The 27,182-nt window shown below is 43.6% G+C and overlaps 1 protein-coding gene across 2 annotated transcripts; it reads right to left on the bottom strand.

Moving 5' to 3' along the window:
- Nucleotides 1–2,254: 2,254 nt before the first annotated feature.
- LOC120048285 (epithelial splicing regulatory protein 2-like) lies at nt 2,255–27,155 on the bottom strand. Of its 2 annotated transcripts, XM_038994150.1 has the most exons (17): nt 26,984–27,154; nt 26,660–26,812; nt 26,027–26,155; nt 18,583–18,696; nt 15,518–15,632; nt 15,319–15,420; nt 14,909–14,963; nt 14,240–14,350; nt 13,944–14,076; nt 13,682–13,724; nt 12,804–13,105; nt 11,163–11,390; nt 10,773–10,971; nt 9,356–9,566; nt 8,551–8,746; nt 4,351–4,450; nt 3,709–3,821 (listed from the first exon to the last, which is right to left on the bottom strand). In XM_038994150.1, the coding sequence occupies exons 2-16, from the start codon at nt 26,789–26,791 to the stop codon at nt 4,361–4,363; spliced, it is 2,160 nt and encodes a 719-aa protein (XP_038850078.1). In that variant the 5' UTR covers nt 26,792–26,812; nt 26,984–27,154; the 3' UTR covers nt 3,709–3,821; nt 4,351–4,360. The 2 variants fall into 2 exon arrangements, with proteins under 2 accessions (XP_038850070.1, XP_038850078.1); XM_038994142.1 differs by lacking the exon at nt 4,351–4,450 and having other exon boundaries at nt 2,255–3,821; nt 26,984–27,155.
- Nucleotides 27,156–27,182: the final 27 nt, after the last annotated feature.

A 27,182-nucleotide genomic window follows, 5' to 3' on the forward strand; every position in this document is an offset into this window, starting at 1 on the left:
GTATAAACACAGCCTTCTAGAGTATCAGCACAATACTTATTAGTCCTGCATACCAGAGGGCCAGTCAGTGAATCTGCCCTGTAAAGGACACAGTGCAAGCGTCTTAGTAGATTATATTAAGTGTGGATGTGTGCGCTTGTACCCAATAAACTGTAGATAAGTGTTTTTTTTTACAATGAATTTCAGTTCTGTACAATACAAGCACACAGATGCATTAGGCTACTATGCAAACCATGACGAAAGCACCATGACAACGTGATATTTGGCAGGAAGTACAAAATAACTGGTGTGATTATAATAATCTCTCGTGGCTTTTGTTTTATGTGTAAAACCTTTTCAAATAGTGAGGAGAGAATGTCACTATTTGTTTATTTAAACTATAGGAAGGCCTTAACTCATGTGTTGAATATGAATTACTGGTTTGTTGTCTGTATGCTCTTCTGGGTTAATAATTTACTTGAGAATATACATTTTGGACAGCAGGACGTTAGTTACAAGAGGAAGGGCTGACTCTTGTGCTGCTTGTGAGACTGTTACCTAATTCACAGTATAGAGCTGATCAGAACCGTACTGTGCTGGCTTGGATTTTTCACATGGTCACATTTCACATTTTCACATGGTCCTTTCCAGCACTTTGTAGATGCGTAAACAGGGCAGCCCAGTACAGCTCGGCTTGGCGCAGTTTGGCCCTATAGTGTGAATGAGGCATATGAGTCCAGAAACAAGAGCAGCATTAAATTCAGTAACCGTTCGCTCTCTGTCATCCTCTTCTGGAAAACCAAAGATCAAACAATATGTTCCCATTTTACATACTGGTAAAAAGCAACATAGACTGACATTAGAACTCTATTTTTGATACTTTGAAATGGATGTCATTCCTAACGGTTGGGTACATATATCTATAAATATATGTTTTGTAAAAGAAAAGGGAAATACAGGTTTTAGCTGATGTTTACAGGAACCTTGTATTGTCATTTCATGTACATTTTGTATTTTAAAACCATTTTGTAATTTAAGACTTCAGTGCTTTTTGAATTTATTCAAAGGGAATACCTTGCATTTAGGCTCTTACAGTAGTGTATCAATAAAAATACAAATGTCAAGCTTTGTGTTTTTCTCTTTCTATACTGAACAAAAATAAAAAACGCAACATGGAACAATTTCTAAGGTTTTACTGAGTTACAGTTCATATAAGCAAACAAGTAAATTGAAATAACTTGGGCCTTAATCTATGTATTTCCCATGACTGGGAATACAGATATGTCATCCAGAACTGGGACATTTTCAGCTTCCAGGAATTGTGTACAGATCCTTGCGAGATGGGTCTGTGCATTATCATGCTGAAACATGAGGTAATGGGGTGGATGAATGGCACGACAATGAGCCTCAGGATCTCACCATGGTATCTCTGTGCATTCAAATTGCCATCAATAAAGTGCAATGGTGTTTGTTGTCCGTAGCTTATGCCTGCCCATACCATAACCCCACTGCCACCCATGGGACACTGTTCACAACGTTGACATCAGCATACCACATACCATCTGCTCGGTACAGTTGGAACCGGGTTCATCTGTGAAGAGCACACTTCTCCAGCATGCCAGTGGCCATCGATGGTGAGCATTTGCACACTCTTTAATCAGCTTGTTATGCCACACACTTCAGGTGAATGGATTATCTTGGCAAAGGAGAAATGCTCACTAACGGGGATGTAAACATATGTGCACAAAATTTGAGAATTAAGCTTTTTGTGCATATGGAAAATGTCTGATCTTTTATTTCAGCTCATGAAACATGGGACCAACTCTTTATATTTTTGTTCAGTGTAAATAAATTGGTAGTGTGGGAGGAATGATGATCCTGAAGAGATCACTGATAGACAAATCACTTTATTATGCAGGGCCTCATTTCATTGGAGTCATCCATACCTACACTGGAATATACATGTAGAATTTACTGGATCAGCCTTTCAAATAGCCTACTAATAGGGATTACTAGGAGACCTTATTTAGGAACGTGTATGTGCCATTAACGATCCGAGACATCTTTTGCGCCACAAGTTGTCCAATTCAATCCAGTGTAAATATACACATTTCATTGGTGCATTATGCCATACATTCCAAAAAAAGTTACTGCTTGTCAATAAGCACACCATCCACCATGTCACAGACTGTTTATTGGCCTCATCTAAAATGTCTGAATTCTTCAATATAATTTAATTGATACAGTTCAGAACAAATTAAGGCAATTTAAACACTGGGGCAATAAAGTTTCATGTATTTATTCAAACAGTTATATACACATACAGTAGTTAAATTCATACAAGTCAAGTCTCAAACTTGCTTAAAAGAAACAACAAAAAAATCCATCTGCCACCAGAGGTCAGCCAAGCCACAGAGGGGGCTGCTATTGCACTCTGGGTAATATAAGCACAGCGAAGATGAGAAACCAGACACTAGTGTTCTCAGCAGCCCAGTCACAGGAACAACTTATTCTGCATTTTTTTATTTATATTTATTTATACTGTTTGTCGGTCCAAAAACAAGGGAGAATGGAAAGCATGCTGCAGAAGACGGTTTTCTATAAAATATAGTCTGGAAGAAAACAGAGATGGCACAGAGATCTACTCTCTTTAGGGATAAAGGATATTGCTTAAAGATCATGCAGACCAACAGCCAACTCTTTTCACATTTAAATAAATCTAAATTTTAGGAAGAGTTTTTTTTGGATTAAACAAAGAATCAATATTTGTCATGCTAGTATACTACAGAACTAAATGAGACTTCGGCTACTTGAGCCTTAGCCTAGTCTGATTGTAACAAAGACAACAAAGAGTGCTTGGACATATTCTAAATAGAATGACATGCCATACAAATGCTTTCACAGCAGAAACAAACACTGTTACACAAGTAGCTGTCATTAAGCTCAGCATCCAGCATGTTACTGTGGATCTCACTACTGTACATAGTGACCTTGTCTTCTCTAGTTTTACAAAAGGGAGTAGTGGAAGGAGCGTCTGATTTCCCTTCTATCCAGTACAGTAGTAGTTTCAGTTCCAGTCAGTCTATATGGCTCTTATCTATTATTACACTGTACAGCCCAGCATTGGAAGGCACATCATTTACAACTAACATGCATACAGTACATAGTTTTTGCAGACATGCACACGGTAGGCTACATACAGTAGTGTTTTCAGACTGACAAACCAGACACAGGGGAATAGGGATTTTGAATGTATGAACATCTCATATAGTGGGGCTGTAGTGTTCATTTAGCTAAAACAAGGGGAGAAGTGGTTTCATGCTTTAGGTGAGTGGTACATTTCATTGGCATCGTCAGTGGCTGTTATGGAAGTATTCACACAAGGCACTTTGTGCCAGACACACAGGAAGGAGGATGTGCATCATATATAAATATGTATACAACCTAGTGCTGTGGGGAGAGGTCTGTGTATGAATGTTGAGAGGGAGCGTGAGAAAGAGGCTAAGAGGGAGGAGAGTCGGCAGATTGTTTGTGGGGACGTGTGTGTGTGTGTGTGTGTGTGTGTGTGTGTGTGTGTATCAGTAGTGGAGGGAGAGGAAGTGGCAAGGAGGGAGAAAAGGAATCAGCGGTTGCGGTCCTCGACTCCTCCCTCCATGGTCGCGGTCAGCTGGTCGAGGTCAGTCGCAGCACACCAGCAGGCGGATGGGGAGACCAGACAGGGGGTGGTTGGCGCGCTCGGCCACGGCCCGCCTGGCTGACTCCTCGCTGGGGAAGGTGATGAGGGCCTCGCCGCTACGCTGGCCGCTGAAGTTGTACAACAGGAGTACGGCATCCGGCTGGAGCTGGAGGCAACAAACCACAGGAGATGGAGGAGAGATGAAGAGAGTTGTGGAGAGAGAGAGAGAGAGAGAGAGAGAGGGGATAGAAGCCCCACCGCTCAGTCATTAGCACCATCCCAACACCAGGGGGCCACAACCCAGTAGAGTTGGAGAGGAGATCCTGCACTGATCAACCCAGTAGAGTTGGATGAGTCAGACAAGAAACCACAGGTTTTGCATTTCCTTCTAATGCATGCTTCCCTTTAGAAGAGCTACAGTCCAAAAGCAATCCCCTGATCAGTCTGTGGGAGCAGGTTAGCAATGTGTTAATCAAGTCAGAAAGAACACCACTAGGTTAGCACACTCAGGTCAAGGGCTAGATGGATGAGGAGAGTAAGGGAGAGAGCGAGCGAGGAGGAGAGAGCAAGGAGGAAAAGAGGAGAAACAGAAGGTCACTCTGGAGCACACTGTTGATTTGACATTAGGCAGGTGGACTGGCAGGCAGGCAGGCAGACGGGGGCCATGTGAGGTACAGGGTAGGCTGGTAACTTACCTTAGTCTCCCTACAGACAGAGCCACTCTTTGGGCTGGATCAGACTCCTGGTCTGTCCCTGACTCATCTGAACCATGCTGCTGTAGTCTTCAGGAGAGTACTACAGTGTAATGAGGTTCACAGTCAGACAGGGGGACTCAGTAGAGCATTTATACACACACACACACACACACCAAATACAATCACACTTAAATGTAGATACACCACACACACCATAAGTCCCCAACAACCCACCTAAAAACTGTTATTGGAACATACATACAGTTGAAATCAGAAGTTTACATACACCTTTGCCAAATGCATTTAAACTCAGTTTCACTGACATTTAATCCTAGTAAAATTCCCCATCTTAGGTCAGTTAGGATCACTTTATTTTAAGAATGTGATATGTCAGAATAATAGGAGATAATCATTTAATTCAGCTTTTATTTCTTTTATCACATTCCCAGTGGGTCAGAAATGTACATACACTCAATTAGTATTTGGTAGCATTGCCTTTAAATTGTTTAACTTGGATCAAACATTCCGGGTAGCCTTCCACAAGCTTCCCACATTAAGTTGGGTGAATTTTGGCCCATTCCTCCTGACAGAGCTAGTGTAACTGAGTCAGGTTTGTAGGCATCCTTGCTCGCGCACACTTTTTCAGTTCTGCCCACAAATTTTCTATAGGATTGAGGTCAGGGCTCTGTGATGGCCACTCCAAAACCTTGGCTTTGTTGTCCTTAAGCCATTTTGCCACTATGCTTGGGGTCATTGTCCATTTGGAAGACCCATTTGCGACCAAGCTTTAACTTCCTGACTGACGTCTTGAGATGTTGCTTCAATACATTCACAGAATTTTCCTCCCTCATTATGCCATCTATTTTGTGAAGTGCACCAGTCCCTCCTGCAGCAAAGCACCCCCACAACATGATGCTGCCACCCCCGTGCTTCACGGTTGGAAGGTTGTTTTTCTGCTTGCAAGCCTCCCCCGTTTTCCTCCAAACATAATGATGGTCATTATGGCCAAACAGTTCTGTTTTTGTTTCATCAGTCCAGAGGACATTTCTCCAAAAAGTACAATATTTGTCCCCATGTGCAGTTGCAAACCGTAGTCTGGCTTTATGACGGTTTTGGAGCAGTGGCTTCTTCCTTGCTGAGTAGCTTTTCAGGTTGTCGATGTAGGACTCATTTTATTGTGGATATAGATACTTTTGTACCTGTTCCCTCCAGCATCTTCACAAGGTCCTTTGCTGTTGTTCTGGGATTGATTTGCACTTTTCACACCAAAGTACGTTCATCTCTAGGAGACAGAACGTGTCTCTTTCCTGAGCGGTATGACGGCTGCGTGGTCCCATGGTGTTTATACTTACGTACTATTGTTTGTACAGATAAACGTGGTACCTTCAGGCGTTTGGAAATTGCTCCCAAGGATGAACCAGACTTGTGGAGGCCTAAAAAAAAAATTGAGGTCTTGGCTGATTTCTTTTGATTTTCCCCATGATGTCAAGCAAAGAGGCACTGAGTCTGAAGGTAGGCCTTGAAATACATCTACACCTCCAATTGACGTCAATTAGCCTATGACATTTTCTGGAATTTTCCAAGCTGTTTAAAGGCACAGTCAACTTGGTGTGTGAACTTCTGACCCACTGGAATTGTGATAGTGAATTATAAGTGAAATAAGCTGTCTGTAAACAATTGTTGGAAAAATTACTTGTGTACAAAGTAGATGTCCTAAACGACTTGCCAAAACTATAGTTTGTTAACAAGAAATTTGTGGAGTGGTTGAAAACAAGTTAATGACTCCAACCTAAGTGTATGTAAACTTCCAACTTCAACTGTATATGCATACACTACAAGTGTAATGTAAGACACCAATCCACCACTCAGAACAGTTTCTCACCCAAACTGAGTGCTCAGTCACAGACAGCACAACAAGTTTCTAATTGATCCAGATAGCAGAAACCAGGGGATAACCAGTCAGGATGAGATTACAATGGTTTAGCCAAGAGTCAGGACTGAACTCAGCAACATTCTCTCTTTAGCATATACACACACGGTGTGTAGGACTGTAAAGCCCTACAGTGACTGGTCAGGTGTTCTCACATGCTGGGAGCTTAGAGTTAACCCCGAGGAAAACACACACATGACATTAAAAACCAGCAGAAACTTTTCTAAACAAACCTTCAAGAGCACAAAGAGACCCAAAACACCTCAGTCCCATCCCTGCATACTCAGGCTAGAACACCTAATACACCTGCCCAACCAGCCCAGTCAGTCACAGTACTGTGAGAGTTCAGTTCATACCTCCTCTGTAGACTCACTCCGCCTACTCAGCCAGTCAGCCAATGTGGGAGAAGCAAGAGAAGGGGAGAGCACAAGTGCACACGTCCCTTATTGAATATGCTGCAGTGCTGAACCATGGTTTGTGTTGCAGTAAAGCATTCTGGGAGCTAATATGAGCACACTGACTGTTCAATTCTGAATGATGGGTTTGCCTACAAGCTTGTAGTTAAACATAAAGCTGGTTTTGTCATGAGGTGGGGGAATTATACAAATATGCTATTATTGAATAAGAAGGGTTTGGACAGTTTGTCCAGGTATTTCTTAATTTGTGTGTATTGTTTTATATTACTGCACTGTTGGAGCTAGAAACATAAGCATTTCACTGCACCCGTGATAACATCTGCAAATTGTGTACGCGACCAATAACATTTTATTTAACACAAGTCATACAATGTACCGACTGTAGAGTCCTACACGGGTCAGTTCTGGAGCTGCACCCGCCCCAAACCAATTCAGAGCCCCATCTGACATAGATTCTCCTCCTCAACCTGATCCACCTGCATAGAATTGCCTATAGCTGACAAAACCTTTACATTCAATATTGTTTAGATGATCAAATAGTTGAATTGAAACTTAAACAATTCCAAGAATCGAATATAGGCTGCAATACATTTATAGGCTATAGCCTACTCAAACTTTAACCAGAGCACCGGTTTAAACTTGATATGGCTGCGTATGGTCCAAATGAACGAAAGCCTGAATTAACGTAATAATTTACTGATAAACTGAATTGGCCCATCTTAAACAAATACCTGCTGTATAGCCATGCCATCTACCGGGTTGTTGTCCTGGTCCACAATGACTCGTGCAGCACCTGTTTCCACTATGGTGTATTTCATAACCTTTTTATTTCTCCAGTTAGGCCTACATTAGCCATTTTCACGTGAGCTAGGCTAGCCAGGGAAAGTACACTTGGCAACGTGTTCGCGTGGGGGGATAAAACACAAGTTTCAGCACCACACAATGGACAGTTCCCTGATCCACTGCGTGCATGGCTGGTAGCCTACATGTCTGCCTCACTGCTCACAGAATGGAATTCGCAACACAATAATCTCCAGGGTTTGTAAAAAAATATATCTTGATTTAAAATGCTTCCGACCCGCAATATAATTGTTCTGAGCCGACCCGTGGGTTGAAATAATTTTCATTGCACCTGCTAGCTGATTTTCTTTGCAGGTCAACCGCGGGGAGCTGACCAGATGCAGGACTCTAACCGACAGCTCCTAAACCCTGTAAAACTAGCAGAACATCCTGCTTTGCTACCGTCTGTCACACAGGCACCAACATATACCCACATCAGACAGAAGATGTATTTTTACAGGTAACATACCACAAGGCAATGTTATATGAGCCCCTTTCAAACAGCCCCTTATTTCCAGTTCATTTGCAGGTATACTCCTTTTATACATGTCAGTGGGTAACTGGCAAATTAGCAGGGATGTTGTTAAACCATGGGGGCTGTTTGCATTTCAAATTAGGGAGGTGTTAAAACAATTGAAGTGTTCATGAATTTACCTGAAAAAAGCAGAGAACCAATCACACAGACCCAATACCTGTATTTTGGTTACAGCATCTGTGAACATGCAGGAATCATGACTAGGTCTTAGGTGGCTTTTAATTTGCCATGTTTTTTTACCCCTACAAAAAAGCTGGCATGGTAAAATTGTGGAATCTTTGTATATGAAAGGGACAATACAGAAAAAAAGAGTGGCAAAGAAATCAATCAAGACACATTAAACTGCAATGGAGTTTGAGGAGTGGGACTGGGGAGACTGGAACTAAGGAGACTGGGGTAGAGGGAGGGAGGGACTGTTTTAGGGGACTATGGAGGGAAAAGGAGAGGTTAGTAGTGGGGGTCATATTGGAGGTTCTGACCTGGTATCCCTGGAAGAAGCTGAGGATGTCTTTGACCCCGGCGTTGTAGGGCAGACCCTGCATCCTAACTAGAGCGCCGTGCTGGGGCATCATGGGAGAGGCAACGTGGCCTTGGGCATGGGGCTGCTGGGCCGCTAACGCTACTGACCCTGGAGGAGACGCAAAGTAGCTCATCGTGGAGGGAGAGACTGGGGGGCTAGAGCGAGAGAGAAACACATTCATTTGTCTTTCTTTGGAAGCAAGTGTACATTATTCAGAAGATGTTCAGGTGTCAAAATCAATACCCAACATGGCACTTTGAACTGCATACATACATGAAACACACATGACAAAAGAGGATGTACAGTTCATATTGACAAAACCCTAGAGGGAAATGGTAGTGTAGTTCACACTAACCTGGGGTAGTGTGCAGTGTAGTTCACACTAACCTGGGGTAGTGTGCAGTGTAGTTCACACTAACCTGGGGTAGTGTGCAGTGTAGTTCACACTAACCTGGGGTAGTGTGCAGTGTAGTTCACACTAACCTGGGGTAGTGTGCAGTGTAGTTCACACTAACCTGGGGTAGTGTAGTTCACACTAACCTGGGGTAGTGTGCAGTGTAGTTCACACTAACCTGGGGTAGTATGCAGTGTAGTTCACACTAACCTGGGGTAGTATGCAGTGTAGTTCACACTAACCTGGGGTAGTGTGCAGTGTAGTTCACACTAACCTGGGGTAGTGTGCAGTGTAGTTCACACTAACCTGGGGTAGTGTGCAGTGTAGTTCACACTAACCTGGGGTAGTGTGCAGTGTAGTTCACACTAACCTGGGGTAGTATGCAGTGTAGTTCATGTTCATGTTCATGTAGAGCTGTGCAGGGTGGTGCTGTGGGGGGTAGTAGGCCAGGGTGGGGGTGGGGTGGGGGCTGTGTGGGGGCTGGGGTGTTCTGGGGGTGGCCAGTAGGGGGGGCTGGTACAGAGCAGCCTCAGAGAGCATGGCAGGAGAAGGGAACGCAGCATAGGCCGGAGGAGCCAGACCTGGGGAGAGGACAGAGAGCGAAGTTCAGAATGTCAGATACAGTAACATACAACTACACAGGAACATTGGATCCTTATCATAACCTCCATATTATTACACCATCATGCCTAAGCCTGCACTTCAAACATCACGCTGAACCATCACAGCTCCCAGCAGCATACAACATCAATCAAATGTATTTATAAAGCCCTTTTTACATAAGCAGTTGTCACCAAGTGCTTATACAGAAACCCAGCCTAAAACCCCAAAGAGCAAGCAACGCAGAAGCATGGTCGCTAGGAAAAACTCTAGTTGTTCATATGATTGATAAGACTATGTTAGTCACATAAAAGCCTCAAGGTAGTATTCTACTCAGTTGCTCCAGTTCTGTCCTTGGTGTTACCCTAACCCTACAACATAAACACAGTGAGGGATGGAGGGAGGTAGTGTATTTACACACAAACAGGCTGTATGCCACATTGATTGCCACATTGTTGCCACATTGATACAAAACACAGTCAGATGACCATGTGGGCTGAGGGTGGGTTTGCAGGTACACTCCCAAAACCAATCTGGCAACTCAAGTGACCTTGTTGGGCTGAAGGCGCCGAGTGACCTTGTGGGGATGACCGTTCCCAGGTACACTCTGCTACCAACCTGGCAACCCGAGTGAGTGACTGCCATAACTCCAGGTCAAGCCAGTGAGATTAGTTGTCAAACATGAGGTTGAATAAATGGAAAAAAAGTCAACAGCAAACAGAAACAGCCATTTGAGCAACTGCTCTCAAAGTGTGGCCATCAGAATTCACAACAGCCAATAGCCACACCAAGAGTGTGCACTGCCTTCTAGTGATATGATAAGCAGGAATCTAATCTCTATAGCAACAGGGCACAAATAGAACAAAGTACACTGGGATAGATAGACACACGCACTTTAACCATGTGTATGCAAACAAACCCTTCAGAGTTTTAATGGGTGTGTTACAACTAATATGGAGGGCATAATTACTACAGCTAACCCTGCCTGTGTAATATCTTCCCTGAACAAACCATTAAAAACGGCATTACCCTGACTGAAACATGTCCGTTTTAATAATAAACAAGCATTTCTGAAAAGCTACTTCCACTGTCCTGTTGTCCTTGCTACATATTCTCCTGTTTACGTGATAAGTTCTGAAACATCAATGGGACATGCAGTGATTCAGCGAGGTCTATTATGGACTTACAGGGTAGTTTGCAGGGTGGAGGGGACAGGCCGCTGCGGTTGAGTGTTCCTCCCATCAGAACGAAGCTCATCTCCTCAGTAGAACACTGGAACACCTCCACATAGCGGTCCTTCATCATCTTCTTGTGGCACTTCTGGGCCACCATGAACGCCCTGTCAGCTGACCTCATCTGAATGAAGGCATCACCTGAGGGACGACCCTGGAGAGGAGAGGGAGGTTAGAGATGAGAATGATGCTCTGATGGAAGGGTTAGGGTGGGAACTTTGGTCGCATCTCAATATAGTGTAGAGCTGCTCCCGAATCCTCGGCTTGTACCCATCACTTCATCTACACTAAGTATTTAATATAAGACGGGTGAAAGTACCGTGACGTGTGTGTGTGTACCAGTACCTGTTGGTTGAGCACCATATGAACTCCATGTGGTTTAATATCAATAGTGTGTTCTCCCATGAACTCCAGTATATCCTCTATAGCAGCGGTGTAGGGTAGACCTCGCAGACGGACACAGTCCCGCGTGCTGCCAGTTGCCAGGTAGGGGGGCGTGGCCAAGACCGGCATGGGGACCATGGAAGAGGGCAGCGTGGAGATCAGAGGGGTGGACATGTAACGGTTCAGGACCTAACAGAGGGCAGAGGTCAGAGGTCAAAAGGTCAGACGACTAAGTCGGCACTGACTTCATTATATTGCTGCGTTTCTCTGTGGTGTTGAGTCATGTTGACAGTCATTTACAAGAGGCTGTAATAGTCAAACAAAACAACTCTGGTGTCATGACACGAGCACCATCCTCCAGCCAACTGACTCATGGGGACCACATTCTATGCTGTGTCACGTATAGTCCTTCAACTTTAGTCATGTCTTACGCTATAAAGACAATAGCCATTGCACAACAAATTAAAATAAGAGAACTGGTTAAATATGGAGAAAGAGGTTCATCTCCAGTAGTTCTCCTTTCTAAAGAAATGATCTCAAGTGACAGGCAGTGCCTAGAACACTGTAGGACCTCAACTGTACTTTCAAAACGCTCTATGCATCTCTACCTCAGTGACTGTCTACTAGAATTTAACTGTTACACCTTGGCTGCAGTACAAGGGAATAGCTTGATGCATCTCTGATAGTAGTTTAAGTAGTAAAGAAACCCCATTGAGCCCCTAGATGCCATACCTGTTGGACCTCACCTGCAGTACTTATGAACAGCTCTACATTCTACTACACTGTACCTGTTGGACCTCAGCAGTGCGTCTGAACAGCTCTACCTCACAGTGACTGTCTACTACACCTATAAACAGTGAGTGTGATGTGTTGTACCTGTTGGACCTCCGCTGCAGTGCTTCTGAACAGCTCTACCTCACAGTGACTGTCTACTACACCTATAAACAGTGAGTGTGATGTGTTTTACCTGTTGGACCTCCGCTGCAGTGCTTCTGAACAGCTCTACCTCACAGTGACTGTCTACTACACCTATAAACAGTGACTGTGATGTGTTTTACCTGTTGGACCTCCGCTGCAGTGCTTCTGAACAGCTCTACCTCACAGTGACTGTCTACTACACCTATAAACAGTGAGTGTGATGTGTTTTACCTGTTGGACCTCCGCTGCAGTGCTTCTGAACAGCTCTACCTCACAGTGACTGTCTACTACACCTATAAACAGTGACTGTGATGTGTTTTACCTGTTGGACCTCCGCTGCAGTGCTTCTGAACAGCTCTACCTCACAGTGACTGTCTACTACACCTATAAACAGTGAGTGTGATGTGTTTTACCTGTTGGACCTCCGCTGCAGTGCTTCTGAACAGCTCTACCTCACAGTGACTGTCTACTACACCTATAAACAGTGACTGTGATGTGTTTTACCTGTTGGACCTCCGCTGCAGTGCTTCTGAACAGCTCTACCTCACAGTGACTGTCTACTACACCTATAAACAGTGAGTGTGATGTGTTGTACCTGTTGGACCTCCGCTGCAGTGCTTCTGAACAGCTCTACCTCACAGTGACTGTCTACTACACCTATAAACAGTGACTGATGTGTTGTACCTGTTGGACCTCCGCTGCAGTGCTTCTGAACAGCTCTATGTATCTCTTGCCCAGGATCTGCTTGTGTTTCTTCAGGGCGTTCAGAGCGTACTCCTCACAGGAGAACAGGACGAAGGCGTCGCCTGTGGGCCGCCCGTCAGGGTACTTTACGAAGAGTAGGCCGTCGCTGGCGTCCGTCACGGGGCTGTCGGCCCCCAGGAAGGTCAACACGTCCTGGGGAGAGGCGGTGAAGGGAAGACCCCTCATCCTGATGATCACCTGGTTCTCCTTGGACAGGAACTGGGCCACCTCGTTGGACGTGCCTACAGTCACACAGAGGGAGAGGAAACATAGTTAACTAGAAGTGAGAAGTAAGACCTTTAGCTAATTACTTGGTCCCTTTAACATGCAAATTATTGTTGCTTATTGCCACTAATAAATAAAATGATAGACCGCATTACATCACTTTAAAATACAAGAGTAGACATTAAAACAAGAGCAGTGAGTCAGAGTCTAGGGCAAACAGTATCTGCTGAAAGTCCAATGTCTTGACAGATATTATATTATTGATCTCCAGTCGACTGGCTAGAGTCCACAGACAGACACTAGTCTCCCCCCTGCTCTCTCTCTCCTGTATCAGCTCTGCTCTTTGTCTATTCACGCCCCCTTTGTATGGCCCTGAGCTGGGCCTTTCACTGGCCGCCGGGAGGATGAGGTGAGACACTGTGGGCCAGGGGTAAAGTTACCTTCCTCCATCTAGCCTCTGAGGGGTGAGGGTGAGGCTCACAAAGCACCCTTCATTCCCCCAGGATAAGCCAGACAACCGGAGCGGTACAGGGCGGAAGAACGGGGAGAGTCCCTCTAGTCAAGGGAAGGGGAAAAAAAGTCTGAAATCTGACCTCCAGCAATCTTGAGGAATTCCTCTCCTGTGGCTTTGTATACCTGTGAGGATGAGAGGAGACTTTTATCAACTCCAAATGGCCTTTCATCTGACCAATGCAACATGCATTGTGCTACAGTTGGAAAGCATGACTGTTTTTTCCTCTGAAACAGTATTGGCTGCATAGCTGATGCTGTAACGGTATTGGATCCATTAGTGATGCAACAGCATTAGTATGGCTGTGTTAGATGTAGGGGCTGCTGTGTTATACGGATGCTGACCTCAATGTATCTGCTGCCCATGTGGTGTTTGTGTCTCTCCAGGGCCAGGTCTCTGTGCTCCTGGTTGATGAACTGAACCAGGGCTTCACCGTTCCTCCTGCCCTGGGCGTTCAGACAGAGGGCCACACCACCCCTAGAATTACACAGGGAGAGGTTGGAGGAAAGGTCAAAACAATTTGACCCTCTATGGAGACGAAGCTGCATGTACAACTTCCTGTGGGTATTAGTCGCCAATTCTCAGTGGAACCATGGCTTAAATCACATGACGCACACACAGTCATGTTTTGGTAACATACTTGGCGATGTTGAGGCCCTTGAAGAAGCGGGAGATGTCCTGGTCAGAAGATTGCCATGGCAACCCCCTGGCTCTGATCACTGTCTCACTGTCCACTGGTTCGGTCTTACTGCTGCAGGGGACAAACCAGAGGGGCACAGTCAACATGGGGAACGGTGTTTAACGATTATACACTAAACTCAATGCTGCATGAGACAGAGAGAAAGTAATGTTCAGAAACTCTTGAAGACAATGTAAATGGACTTGAATAGTACTTCTATATTGTTCAAAACCAAAGTGTTTCAGTAAGTTGTCTTCGTCAGAGAGAGACATGGTAAAAATGGGGACTTATGCAGTTTAACAGTCTACTTCCCACTACTCTAACACGGCAACACACATGCCAGGGGTTGTCAGGGCAATGGGTATCAGACACCGTAGTGGGATTTGTGTGGTGCTATTGGATAGCCAGTTAAGTACTTAATGGAAAAGTTGGAGTGGTTTAATGACACGCTTGTGGTTTCCCTTGTTGCTGTAATCAATGCTATGAGCCTGGCTCTGAACATGGGAGGGACGGTTGGTTAGGCTTCAACTACAGTAAACACTAAACAACAGGTTTAGTATAGAGACGTGGCCAGACAACCTCATGGTTGAGTGAGGTAACATTAAGTCGATGCACTGAGAATATACATACCATGCTCCCGATTCAAGCTTGTACTTCACAGCTTCAAAGCATGAGAATTTGTGATCTGCAAGAGATTCAAACACTAATTTACAATATGGATCAAACATTTACAATCAAAAGGACCATACTGATAAAAAAATAACTTCACATTAGGCTTGACATTGGATCCGCCAACAGAAGCCAATCGACTTCACTTATATTCAGACTGAACAATACAACACATGTTGTTTTTAAGTGTTGCTCCACGCTGCCAAGTTGTTTCATGCTCAACAGGTTTGGCCTGCAACTTCAGCAGCATTCCTGTTAGCCACCTAACGTAGAGAGATTGACAGGGCTGTGGGGTGGCCAGGTGGGACTGGCACAGACAGAGAGCAGGGGGAAATGCGATAGCAAAAGAGGAGAGAGATGTATAGACTTACTGTATGGCTCAGCCAGGATGTGCAGGGAGAGCTGGACCATACACCTCACCTCCTTCAGCCCCATCACCTGCTCTGACAGGGGAAGTTCTGGGATGCACACATCTACACACATGTAAGGATGTTTTATCAGTCATTTATATAAGTAATAGGAACATCAAAAGTGTTGACTGAAATTACATTTCATCTGACTCCGACTTACATTCTAGGATAGAGGGCAGCGTTAGGTCCTGGACCTGTCCAGCATTGGGACAACATTTGTGAAACTCTTTCCTCACATCCACAAAGGAGTAGAAACACTCCGGCAGGACCAGGTTCTGAAACAGACACACAACAGGTAGGTCAGTCATTAGTCCATTCAACATTCACTGAATAGTAGCGTACTCTGTAGACAGACCTCATGAAAAGTAGGGATAATAGGAGTGATGCAATGAAGGATGGAGACAGGAAGAGGTGGCATAAAGAGGTGATGAGATAATGCGGGGGAAAATGACATGACGCCATCTACGGATGATTGTGTGGATAGCTAGCCTTCCTGTGCAGATTATGACGTTAATGCTCAACACAAGCACAGGAGACATACTGCTAACTGTGACCCAGGAATTACAACTTACACATGTAGCTAAAAGGTCAAATGTAAAGAACATATACAAACAAATACCAAAGACTCATTATCTTGACTGAGTTATAGCATTGTGCCTACCTCACCTGAACAAAGTCCAAGAGACTGATATATGGTATTATGATATTGATAGATATATATACACACACACTACCGTTCAAAAGTTTGGGGTCACTTAGAAATGTCCTTGTTTTTGAAAGCACATTTTTTTGTCCATTAAAATAACAAATTGATCAGAAATACAGTGTAGACATTGCTAACGTTGTAAATGACTATTGTAGCTGGAAATGGCTGTTTTTCAAACTAGACACTAATGTACTTGTCCTCTTGCTCAGTTGTGCACCGGGGCCTCTGACTCTTTCTATTCTGGTTAGAGCCAGTTTGTGCTATTCTGTGAAGGGAGTAGTACACAGCGTTGTACCAGATCTTCAGTATATTCTTGTTCTGAGAAAGGAAGGCTATTCCATGCGAGAAATTGCCAAGAAACTGATGAGTTTCAGAAGAAAGTTCTTTGTTCCTGGCCATTTGAGCCTGTCATCGAACCCACAAATGCTGATGCTCCAGATACTCATCTAGTCTAAAGAAGGCCAGTTTTATTGCTTCTTTAAATCAGAACAACAGTTTTCAGCTGTGTTAACATAATTGCAAAAGGGTTTTCTAATGATCAATTAGCCTTTTAAAATTATAAACTTGGATTAGCTAACACAACGTGCCATTGGAACACAGGAGTGATGGTTACTGATAATGGGCCTCTGTACTAGAGGTCGACCGATTAATCGGAATGGCCGATTTCAAGTTTTCATAACAATCGGAAATCGGTATTTTGGGGCGCCGATTTGCCGTTTTTTTTTTTTTTACACCTTTATTTAATCTTTATTTAACTAGGCAAGTCAGTTAAGAACACATTCTTATTTTCAATGACGGCCTAGGAACGAGGCAGAACGACAGATTTTTAACCTTGTCAGCTCGGGGGATCCAATCTTGCAACCTTACAGTTAACTAGTCCAATGCTCTAACACCTGATTACATTGCACTCCACGAGGAGCCTGCCTGTTGGCGAATGCAGGAAGCTAAGGTAAGTTGCTAGCTAGCATTAAACTTATCTTATAAAAAAACAATCAATGACTGTCATTGCTCCAATGTGTACTTAACCATAAACATCAATGCCTTTCTTAAAATCAATACACAAGTATATATTTATAAACCTGCATATTTAGCTAATAGAAATCCAGGTTAGCAGGCAATATTAACCAGGTGAAATTGTGTCATTTCTCTTGCGTTCATTGCATGCAGAGTCAGGGTATATGCAACAGTTTGGGCAGCCTGGCTCTTTGCGAACTAATTTGCCAGAATTTTACGTAATTATGACAACATTGAAAGTTGTGCAATGTAACAGGAATATTTAGACTCATGGATGCCACCCGTTAGATAAAATACGGAACGAAATAAACGTTTTGTTTGAGGTGATAGTTTCCGGATTAGTCAAAGGTATATGGTTTAGAGAGAAATAGTCGACGCGTTATAATTCCTGTAATAACTTGCGGCTGAACTTGAAAGGGGTTCCTTCGTTATTTTACCGTTCATGTCTTCCATAGAGAATGTCTTGATCTACTTCAAATAAGGTCTGTGTTTCGTGCAGGCTTAAACCGCCTCGACGTTTTGATACCCGTGTAAATCTCACTAGGATAAGGTAACGTTTGTCAACATATTTTCATAAATCCACTCTACATTTTTTTTTTATCTTCGCTTATATTTAGCCAATATTGATCAGAGTTACCTTGTCCTATGGATATCTACACAGTTATAAAATTGGCACGGTAATGTAAGCCTACACGAAACAGACCTTATTTTAAGTGAATCTAAAATGATCCTATGCAATAAATGAAGGAACCGCTTTTCAGATTTTGCTAGGTGTCATGGGAATTATGACTTGCACTTTGGTTGTCAATTCTTACCATGCCCATTATTAAAATAGGATTTCCTGCATATAGAAATTAAGGTTTTTGTTTTCAACCTTCATCACAGGTAACTTAAACTCTATTTTTAATCAAACAGTTGAGAGTATTTGTCTCCTAAGCAGACTCTTCAGTATCATTGTCACTTAAGAGCTGTGTATTTATGTATTATATTAAGTTAAAATAAAAGTGTTCATTGTTCATTCAGTATTGTTGCAATTGTCATTATTACAAAAATGTGTGTGTGTGTATGATATATATAAAAACTTTTTTTATTTTTTTTATAAATCGGCCGATTAATCGGTATCGGCTTTTTTTGTCCTCCAATAATCGGTATCGGAAAATCATAATCGGTCGACCTCTACTCTGTACACCTAAGAAGATATTCAATGTTTAAAATGTTAAATCAGCTGTTTCCAGCTACAAGTAATTTACAACATTAAGAATGTCTACACTGTATTTCTGATCAATTTGATGTTATTTTAATTAGAGAAAAAAAAGGTGCTTTTCTTTCAAAAACAATGAAATTTAAGTGACCCCAAACTTTTGAACGGTAGTGTGCATGCATATATATATACAATTATTAGTGGAAATTCCGCTAACTAGGTCAATAAGGGCAATTATATTTTCTATCAAAATGGCTACATTTCCCCTAAATGGTAGGTTAGAAAATCAAGGGCCACTCAATACCTTCTTGGAGGCCTCAGGGTGAAGGGCCTGTCGTATGATGAGGGGCCCGTCGACACACAGTGTGTAGGAGCTTCTGCCCAGAGCCTTCAACTCCGCTGAGACGGACTGCTGGAACTGTAGGGAGAGAATGAAGAAAGATACAAGAGCAGAGTTATTGTGAGAACAGACAATGAGTCACACACACAAAACTAAAGTATGACTTTACTTTGTTGGTAATCGGCCAAGTAGCTCCCGATGGTCTTTTAGAGATTCAGTGTAAACCACTTGTGCCCAGCAGGCAAACATGGGAGTGCCAATGTCACCTCTGAAAAACCACAGAGTAACACAGTACTGATTAATTATGCTCTGCTGCAGAAAACTACTAACTACAAAGGTTTTTATGCTTGGTTTGTTTTAAAATAATAGTGCTCAGGGAGTTCTCTCCCATAAGAATTAGCACAGTGTTTCTAACCTTTAACACTGTAAATAGGCCAAGTCTTTAAGCCTACTGGTACAAACAAGTTCCCTGAACAGGTAGGTTTGTGTTTTCTGGGGGAAGAACAGGTAGGGAGGTGTCCTGAGATTGACAGATGTGAATAGGTTTTTTCAGGTGTTTGCATAGCAAGGAAGCAGACAAGAGGGATTGTGGTGCTAATCAGCACCTGGAACAAGGAGGATTTCACTTAGCAGTTAGACCAACAGTCACAACCAGACAGGAAATGTGAAAACAACCAACCCCAGCCAGAGAAACCAGCCGCTGCTTCGCTTCCTATAAAACACTGTTCGCCAATCACTAGCCCCTATAAAAACACTTACCAAGCCCCACAGCAGGGACTCCCAAATAGGTCTGTGTTTAGTAATAATCATCACATTTAATGTGGCCCATTACTAGTGTTGTGTAAACTTTACTGGTGTCTTTTAACAGTTTTAACAGCTTACCATCACCTCAACCAACAAACTGACCTCTCCAATTTGCCAGTTAGTGCTTCCAATTGTATTTCTAGCTAGGCTGGTTTCCTTTGAGGATATAGTTTTGGTATCCTGTCTATTGGGGGAGAGTGGGGTAAGTTGAGCCACCCTTGTTTCTAGGAAACCATACACAAAATGTATCATCTGACCAAATATTGATAAAGAGGTCATCATTTTATGTAGTCTGAAGGAAGAAACCACATGGAAAAAGTGGTAAGCAAGTTATGTCCAAAAAATATATTTTTTCAAATTAATGTATTGTGTTAAGAGGTTTCATTATGCATGTGTCTAAACCACAGTAGGTAATTTTAAGATTGTTCTATACATCAGTTGGGGTTTCTATAAGCTTCAATATAAGGTCCTAAACCCAGCACGGAAGCCTCTATAACAAATTTGGTTGAGTGTGGTGTACCGCTTAGGCCATTATTGTTTTCACTAATGATATTCCAGTGACCTTTAATAAAGCAAGTGTGTCTATGTACACTGACGACGCAACAGTATATACGTCGGCTGCGACAGTAAAATAACTGACACCCTTAAGAGAGCTCCAGTCTATGAGCTCAAGTGTTTGTTAGGTGTTAAGCCTGTGTTAAAAGACAAAAAAGCTATTTTGATTGTGTTGAGGAAATAAAGATGGGCATGGTTTAAAAACGTAGCGGTAATAATTCATTCAGTACAAAAATGTGTAGGTGACTTAACATACCCTGTTCCGTGGCTCAATTTAAGTTGTGCCAAGGAACCACTTTTTAGACAAGTTGTGTTCAAAACTAATGTTTTTATGAATTCTGATACACAATATCCTGAAATATATGTAGAGATCTTTGTTAGAAAGAAAACTAGATTTCCCTTGACGGACTGATACTGAAAGAAAGAATTGGCTCAATTTAACCCACATCAAGTAGGCAACACCTATCTCAAATACTCTCTCCATTTCTAATAAACTATTCACCAATTCATGGTTTGTTTAGCTACTACTTATCATGTTATCTGTCCAGAAGATCTATTTATTTATTTAACTAGGCAAGTCAGTTAAGAACAAATTATTATTTTTATTTTTTTACAATGGCGGCCTACCCCGGACAACGCTGGGTCAATTATGCGCCGCCCTATGGGACTGCCAATCATGGCCGAATGTGATACAGCCTGGATTCGAACCAGGGACTGTAGTGACACCTCTTGCACTGAGATGGAGTGACTTAGACTGCTGCGCCACTCGGGAGTTCAACTTGAGGGAAATAATTATGTTAATGAGTGGCTCTTATTTCAACACACTTGCCGTTACCCACAAGCACCATCACACTGGACAAAACAACACTAGGCCCCCTATACCATCATATGCATTGTATTGAGACTACAAAAGCTACAAAAACCCTTCATTGCATCTATTGTCTACAGCTATCCTGAACCCATCACACCCTAAAAGGGATGAGATGTTTGAGTCCTCGTGGTGACCGGGACCAGGATGCTGGGTTATTGTTGGACAGGTCTGTCTTGCCACATGGAGCTGTGGGATCCTATGCCACTTCAGGGCCTGGTACGCTACATTTCACCATAGTGTGATAACATCTGGGTTAGGGAAGGACTGATATACACAGGAAGCTCATTGGCTGAGGTGGGCCAGTCAGATAGGCCCCTAAGACTACTGATTGGCTTTCTCTGAAAAGACTGGCTGCCAAGGATCCAGAGGTCAATGAGTCCTCATCTGGGAGCCATGACAGATGACACACAGCATATGTCATAGGGGTATCAACAGATACTGTAATGTATCTGGTAACATCTATGGTATAGAACCCAGTCATTTAAGTAGTCCCATAGATAATAGGACAAATATTAGTCAAGGAAAGTCTCGACTGACACAGTTGAGTATGTGACAAAGAGAGGAACAGACCAAACAGGTTGTGGCGCTGTGGAATTCTAAATTATTCCTCTGTTTCGGTGGGTAGAGCATCATTCTCAGAAGCCATCGGATATTAAACATTCTTCTGTCACCTCAGACACTGACATAAAAAAATATACACTGCTCAAAAAAATAAAGGGAACACTAAAATAACACATCCTAGATCTGAATGAATGAAATATTCTTATTAAATACTTTTTTCTTTACATAGTTGAATGTGCTGACAACAAAATCACACACAAATTATCAATGGAAATCAAATTTATCAACCCATGGAGGTCTGGATTTGGAGTCACACTCAAAATTAAAGTGGAAAACCACACTACAGGCTGATCCAACTTTGATGTAATGTCCTTAAAACAAGTCAAAATGAGGCTCAGTAGTGTGTGTGGCCTCCACGTGCCTGTATGACCTCCCTACAACGCCTGGGCATGCTCCTGATGAGGTGGCGGATGGTCTCCTGAGGGATCTCCTCCCAGACCTTGACTAAAGCATCCGCCAACTCCTGGACAGTCTGTGGTGCAACGTGGCTTTGGTGGATGGAGCGAGACATGATGTCCCAGATGTGCTCAATTGGATTCAGGTCTGGGGAACGGGCGGGCCAGTCCATAGCATCAATGCCTTCCTCTTGCAGGAACTGCTGACACACTCCAGCCACATGAGGTCTAGCATTGTCTTGCATTAGGAGGAACCCAGGGCCAACCGCACCAGCATATGGTCTCACAAGGGGTCTGAGGATCTCATCTCGGTACCTAATGGCAGTCAGGCTACCTCTGGCGAGCACATGGAGGGCTGTGCGGCCCCCAAAGAAATGCCACCCCACACCATGACTGACCCACCGCCAAATCGGTCATGCTGGAGGATGTTGCAGGCAGCAGAACGTTCTCCACGGCGTCTCCAGACTCTGTCACGTCTGTCACATGTGCTCAGTGTGAACCTGCTTTCATCTGTGAAGAGCACAGGGCGCCAGTGGCGAATTTGCCAATCTTGGTGTTCTCTGGCAAATGCCAAACGTCCTGCACGGTGTTGGGCTGTAAGCACAACCCCCACATGTGGACGTCGGGCCCTCATACCACCCTCATGGAGTCTGTTTCTGACCGTTTGAGCAGACACATGCACATTTGTGGCCTGCTGGAGGTCATTTTGCAGGGCTCTGGCAGTGCTCCTCCTGCTCCTCCTTGCACAAAGGCGGAGGTAGCGGTCCTGCTGCTGGGTTGTTGCCCTCCTACGGCCTCCTCCACGTCTCCTGATGTACTGGCCTGTCTCCTGGTAGCGCCTCCATGCTCTGGACACTACGCTGAGAGACACAGCAAACCTTCTTGCCACAGCTCGCATTGATGTGCCATCCTGGATGAGCTGCACTACCTGAGCCACTTGTGTGGGTTGTAGACTCCGTCTCATGCTACCACTAGAGTGAAAGCACCGCCAGCATTCAAAAGTGACCAAAACATCAGCCAGGAAGCATAGGAACTGAGAAGTGGTCTGTGGTCACCACCTGCAGAACCACTCCTTTATTGGGGGTGTCTTGCTAATTGCCTATAATTTCCACCTGTTGTCTATTCCATTTGCACAACAGCATGTGAAATTTATTGTCAATCAGTGTTGCTTCCTAAGTGGACAGTTTGATTTCACAGAAGTGTGATTGACTTGGAGTTACATTGTGTTGTTTAAGTGTTCCCTTTATTTTTTTGAGCAGTATATATCACATTTGTTAAGTTACCAAGAACCCTCTCCACACACACGTACAAGCAGGAACAGACCAGGATGTGAAGGTAGTTGTGTTCAGCCTAATGCATGGTGGGTGTGGTGTTTAACTCACGGCTGTTTTCAGATCTATGCAGCCTCACCTTGCACAACCAGCAGCAGGATTAGGAATTGAAACAAATGGTTTCAAGGAACTAAGCGACACACCCTTTACTCTATCTTCTCTGCCAAACCAGCATACTATTAGAGCAAACATGTCCGACAGGACAGGCCTAACAAAGGAAACAGGTATTGATAAATATACCAACACTAGCAGCAAGGCTGTCAGAATAGGAAATGTCAACATGCAACAAATGAGAACGTGCATAGACGGTCACTGTAATATACCTGACCAGCCAAACCATTGGTTTCATTTTCCCCATTGGGGGGGTGGGTGCTGCACTGTGCCATGGGTGAGTATGAGGTAGGAGTTTACTCGTGAACCTGGCCCCATCTGTGTTTGCTCTGTGGTATAAGCTATAGCTAGTGTGTTTGCATGGTGTTGAGGCTGGACCCATGGAGAGGAGTAGAGCAGGGGTGGTGATGAGGCTCACGATAGAGTAGAGAGTACCAGGCAGTACTCATGGCTAGGCCTGTTACAGTCACACCACTGTCCCAAACTTTAGTCATTTTATGACTGGACTGTAGAGATTAGATGTTTACAATCCTGTCTCTGTACAGGATCCTCTGGCTTGTTCTCTACAAGGCACAATGCTGTTGGAGAGCGGAAAGGGAGAAGACCGAGGGAGTGTTTTATTGCTGCTGGCACTTTATCTTTCATTATCTGCTTCTGCTGTGCACCTGCCCCAGTGCCTTCACAACCTGGAACAGGGTGACGCTGCCCCACCTACGAGAGAGACTTAGCAGCACAGAGAGCTGACAAGCTTTGGTTCGGGGTCCCTGGAACAGAGCAAGTCCGAGCCTGTGTACTATCACTGATCTGAGGCTCTTCACACTCAATACTGGCCCCAATAAGCGAGAGCCTAAGACTGACTGGGGTTCAATGACTCCAAACCCCAAATGTCTTCCAGACAAACCCATTGATCTGAGAACAGTTAGAGAACAGGATTCTGACTTTTTATTTTTATAAACTCAATCTTAGGGAGAGAAACTTGTTGATATGCTGAATGGAAGGCAGGCTACAAGCCCACAAGGAACAGTAGGTATTTAAAGTCACACCCCCCCCCCAATGGAAAGGGTGCAGCCTAGTTCTAATCTCTATAGCCATTTTTCTCAGACTGAATAAATCTTTCACCAAAGCAAACAAATCTGCGTCCTTGGCTTGGCTACTCTGGCCTTATGACATTGACAGGTCCACTGAGATGTGGTCTCTGCTAGGTTAGTTAGCTATTCCTACCTACAACACCAAAGGCAGTCTCTCCTATGACTCACATTAGCTGAATGTAGCTTTATCTCCATTCCTCCACTGACTGCCTGGCTTAAATCAATAGAGACAAATAAATAAACTAAACCTGACCAATGGCAAGAGAAAGTGACATAGCAGAAAGAGGTAAGCCAGTAAAAAATGGATTGTTCTGGTTAATCTTTAAAGGGTCCACAGACTCACAAAACAAATGAATTGGGACGGCTTGCTGGTATAGAAACACACACTAGAGATGACTTCAGCAATCAGAAATCAGCAGTGAGAGAGCATCTTGCGGTATGGATCTACTCTAAATCTATATTGTGTCACAACAGCAAGAGCACTGTCAAACTCAGGGGCCTTATTGCAAAACGTTGTTGTTGAGGAAGGACTGGTCACTTCAACAAACCTGCTTGTTGCATAGGAGAGGACCACAGCATTGAGTCAGACAGAGTCTCTAATCATAACCCTAAATCACAAGGAGAGCCTGGTAATATGGGGTTTTCAATTATTGAAATACTGCTGGGGGCAGGGATGGGATATGGTGTAACTACCTACCTACAGAGTGCATAAAAATACTCTCAACACTGCAGGCAGACAGAGCGGTTGAGAAACACGTTTGGCAACATAAGCCCTTCTTTTGTCAAAACATACCAGGGGAGGTGGAACCTGAAAACACTTACATCCTGGTCATCATAAACAGGAACAGACTGCCTTATCTCACAACTACCTGGCCTGAGAAAACAGGTGCTGGGCTATGGCCAGGGGTCTCTGTCACTCCCCCACTTTCTCTCTCTCCGTCCTCTCTACCCAGGACGGGTATTTCTTTGCATTCTCAGGTAAACATTCAGTCATCCAGATGTCCCAGACTGATGCGAGCTGCTGACAAGACTAGACCTGCTTGCCTCCCCATCCCTACCTCAACCCCACGGCAGTCACTGCTTAGCCAAGCAAGCCTACTCAAACCAGCAACTACACTGAGCCGGTCCCAAATGACACCCTATTCTAATAGGGCTCTGGTCAAAAGTAGTGCACTATAGGGAATAGGGTACCATTTTGGATGCACCTACTCACGGCCTGTCAAAGAGTTTAATAGGCCAAACAGCAGCCAAACCAAGTGGAATAATTTGTAAAGGTCAGATACCTTTCAGGGGTTTCCATTTGTTGAGAAAAATCGACACACCTTGACATTTACCTAAAGCTTCATCATCAAGCTTGTTATGTCCTGTTATATCCCTCCAGGTGGTTGGCGACAAAGACCATTTGAATGCTGTCAGTCTTATCATGCATGGTTGTTTTTGCAAGTTAAAGTTCAGCCATTATCATATTAGAGATTCAATGCTTTGTTCAGCATCTTAAGCTTTTCTTTGGAGTCAGTTTTAAAATATTTAAGTCTGAGAATGCAGGAAAGCAAAGGACAAGACTCCAGATTTGAGTCTTAAATGTTTTAGGGCCTGAACAGGAATCTTCACCAGTAGCCTAATCAGTCTCACCTGTTGCAGAACTTTGTCCAGAGGTTCAGCCTTGTAGAGTTCGTCCACAGACAGTCCAGTCTCCTCTTTACTCTGGTCTGTCAACTCCAAAGAGTCGGGCTTCACAAGACGTCTCTGAAGTTTCCCAACCTGTGAACGGAATCGATGTTTCACCACGGCATGTGCCACCCATTTTAGTTATAAACTACAAAGTACAGTTTGGTGAAAACGCAACTAATTTCCAAAGTCAGCACTAAACATGACAGGCCAATTTTACAAACGTAGACCATCAAACAAGCAGTTAATTGTCAAACAACGCAGTTAATTGTCAAACAAAGCAGTTAATTGTCAAAGCACAGTTGCCAATGTCCAGGCGTTGACATATAACCAAAGGTATGCTATCTTTCATCCTATATTTAAAGCATTTCACTTAAGTTAAATCTGACAGATGTAGACTACACACCCATGAGCCTATCGGTTGGATTAGTTGAGGCCCATGCGCACTTTTAAAACTGTGACCCACAAATAATTACAGAACGCGTACCTTTGTTGATTAATATGTCAGCTGTCAAGTTAAAACATGAATCCACAACTTAGACACAAAACACTAAAAAGTCAAGAAGAAACCTTTACAACGGGTGAGAAAGTCCGTACCTTTTTCTCATGTAGATCCACAATTTGCCACACCAAGAGAATTATTTCCCTCTCATCCGAACCCAGTTTACCCCCATTTGCACCAGCTGTTGCCCCAAAGAACACCACCAGAGTATCACTGTGCGAAGCCATCAGGGACCACAAGGGTAAAAACTACAATTAAAAGCAAAGATGAAATAAAAATAACACGAGGTCCACCTTTTTCCAGTGATAAGAGAAGCAAACAAAAGGTCTGGAAATTCAATTGAAGTCAAGTAAACGAATAGGGGGAAAGAAAGATTACTTTCAAGAGGACACGAAAGAGATTTCGACCAAAGACTCTACCTGATCAAGAACTTGAGCGTGTTCTATCCAGAGATACTGGTTTAACTGGTAAAGAAAATTGGAAAAAAATCCCTGTTTTCTTTCACGCTAACTCCATGACAAGCCCAGAAAAAAAATGTTGCCTCGCTATTTTCTGAGTTACCTGTGTATGATTCAGCCGCTTACTTTCTGTCAAGCTCCCAGGGGAGTTGGCCTATTG

This window comes from Salvelinus namaycush, chromosome 1 (genome assembly GCF_016432855.1).
Source record: "Salvelinus namaycush isolate Seneca chromosome 1, SaNama_1.0, whole genome shotgun sequence".
NCBI classification, from domain to species: domain Eukaryota; kingdom Metazoa; phylum Chordata; class Actinopteri; order Salmoniformes; family Salmonidae; genus Salvelinus; species Salvelinus namaycush.

Excerpts from the sequence above, each read along its gene's own strand:
- LOC120048285 (XM_038994142.1), bottom strand. The coding sequence starts at position 26,791 with ATGGCTTCGCACAGTGATACTCTGGTGGTGTTCTTTGGGGCAACAGCT. Across the intron at positions 13,106-13,681 it reads ATTCCTCAAGATTGCTGGAG|GCACGTCCAACGAGGTGGCC; the intron begins GTCAGATTTCAG and ends GTGTGACTGTAG. Across the intron at positions 11,391-12,803 it reads CTGCAGCGGAGGTCCAACAG|GTCCTGAACCGTTACATGTC; the intron begins GTACAACACATC and ends GCCCTCTGTTAG.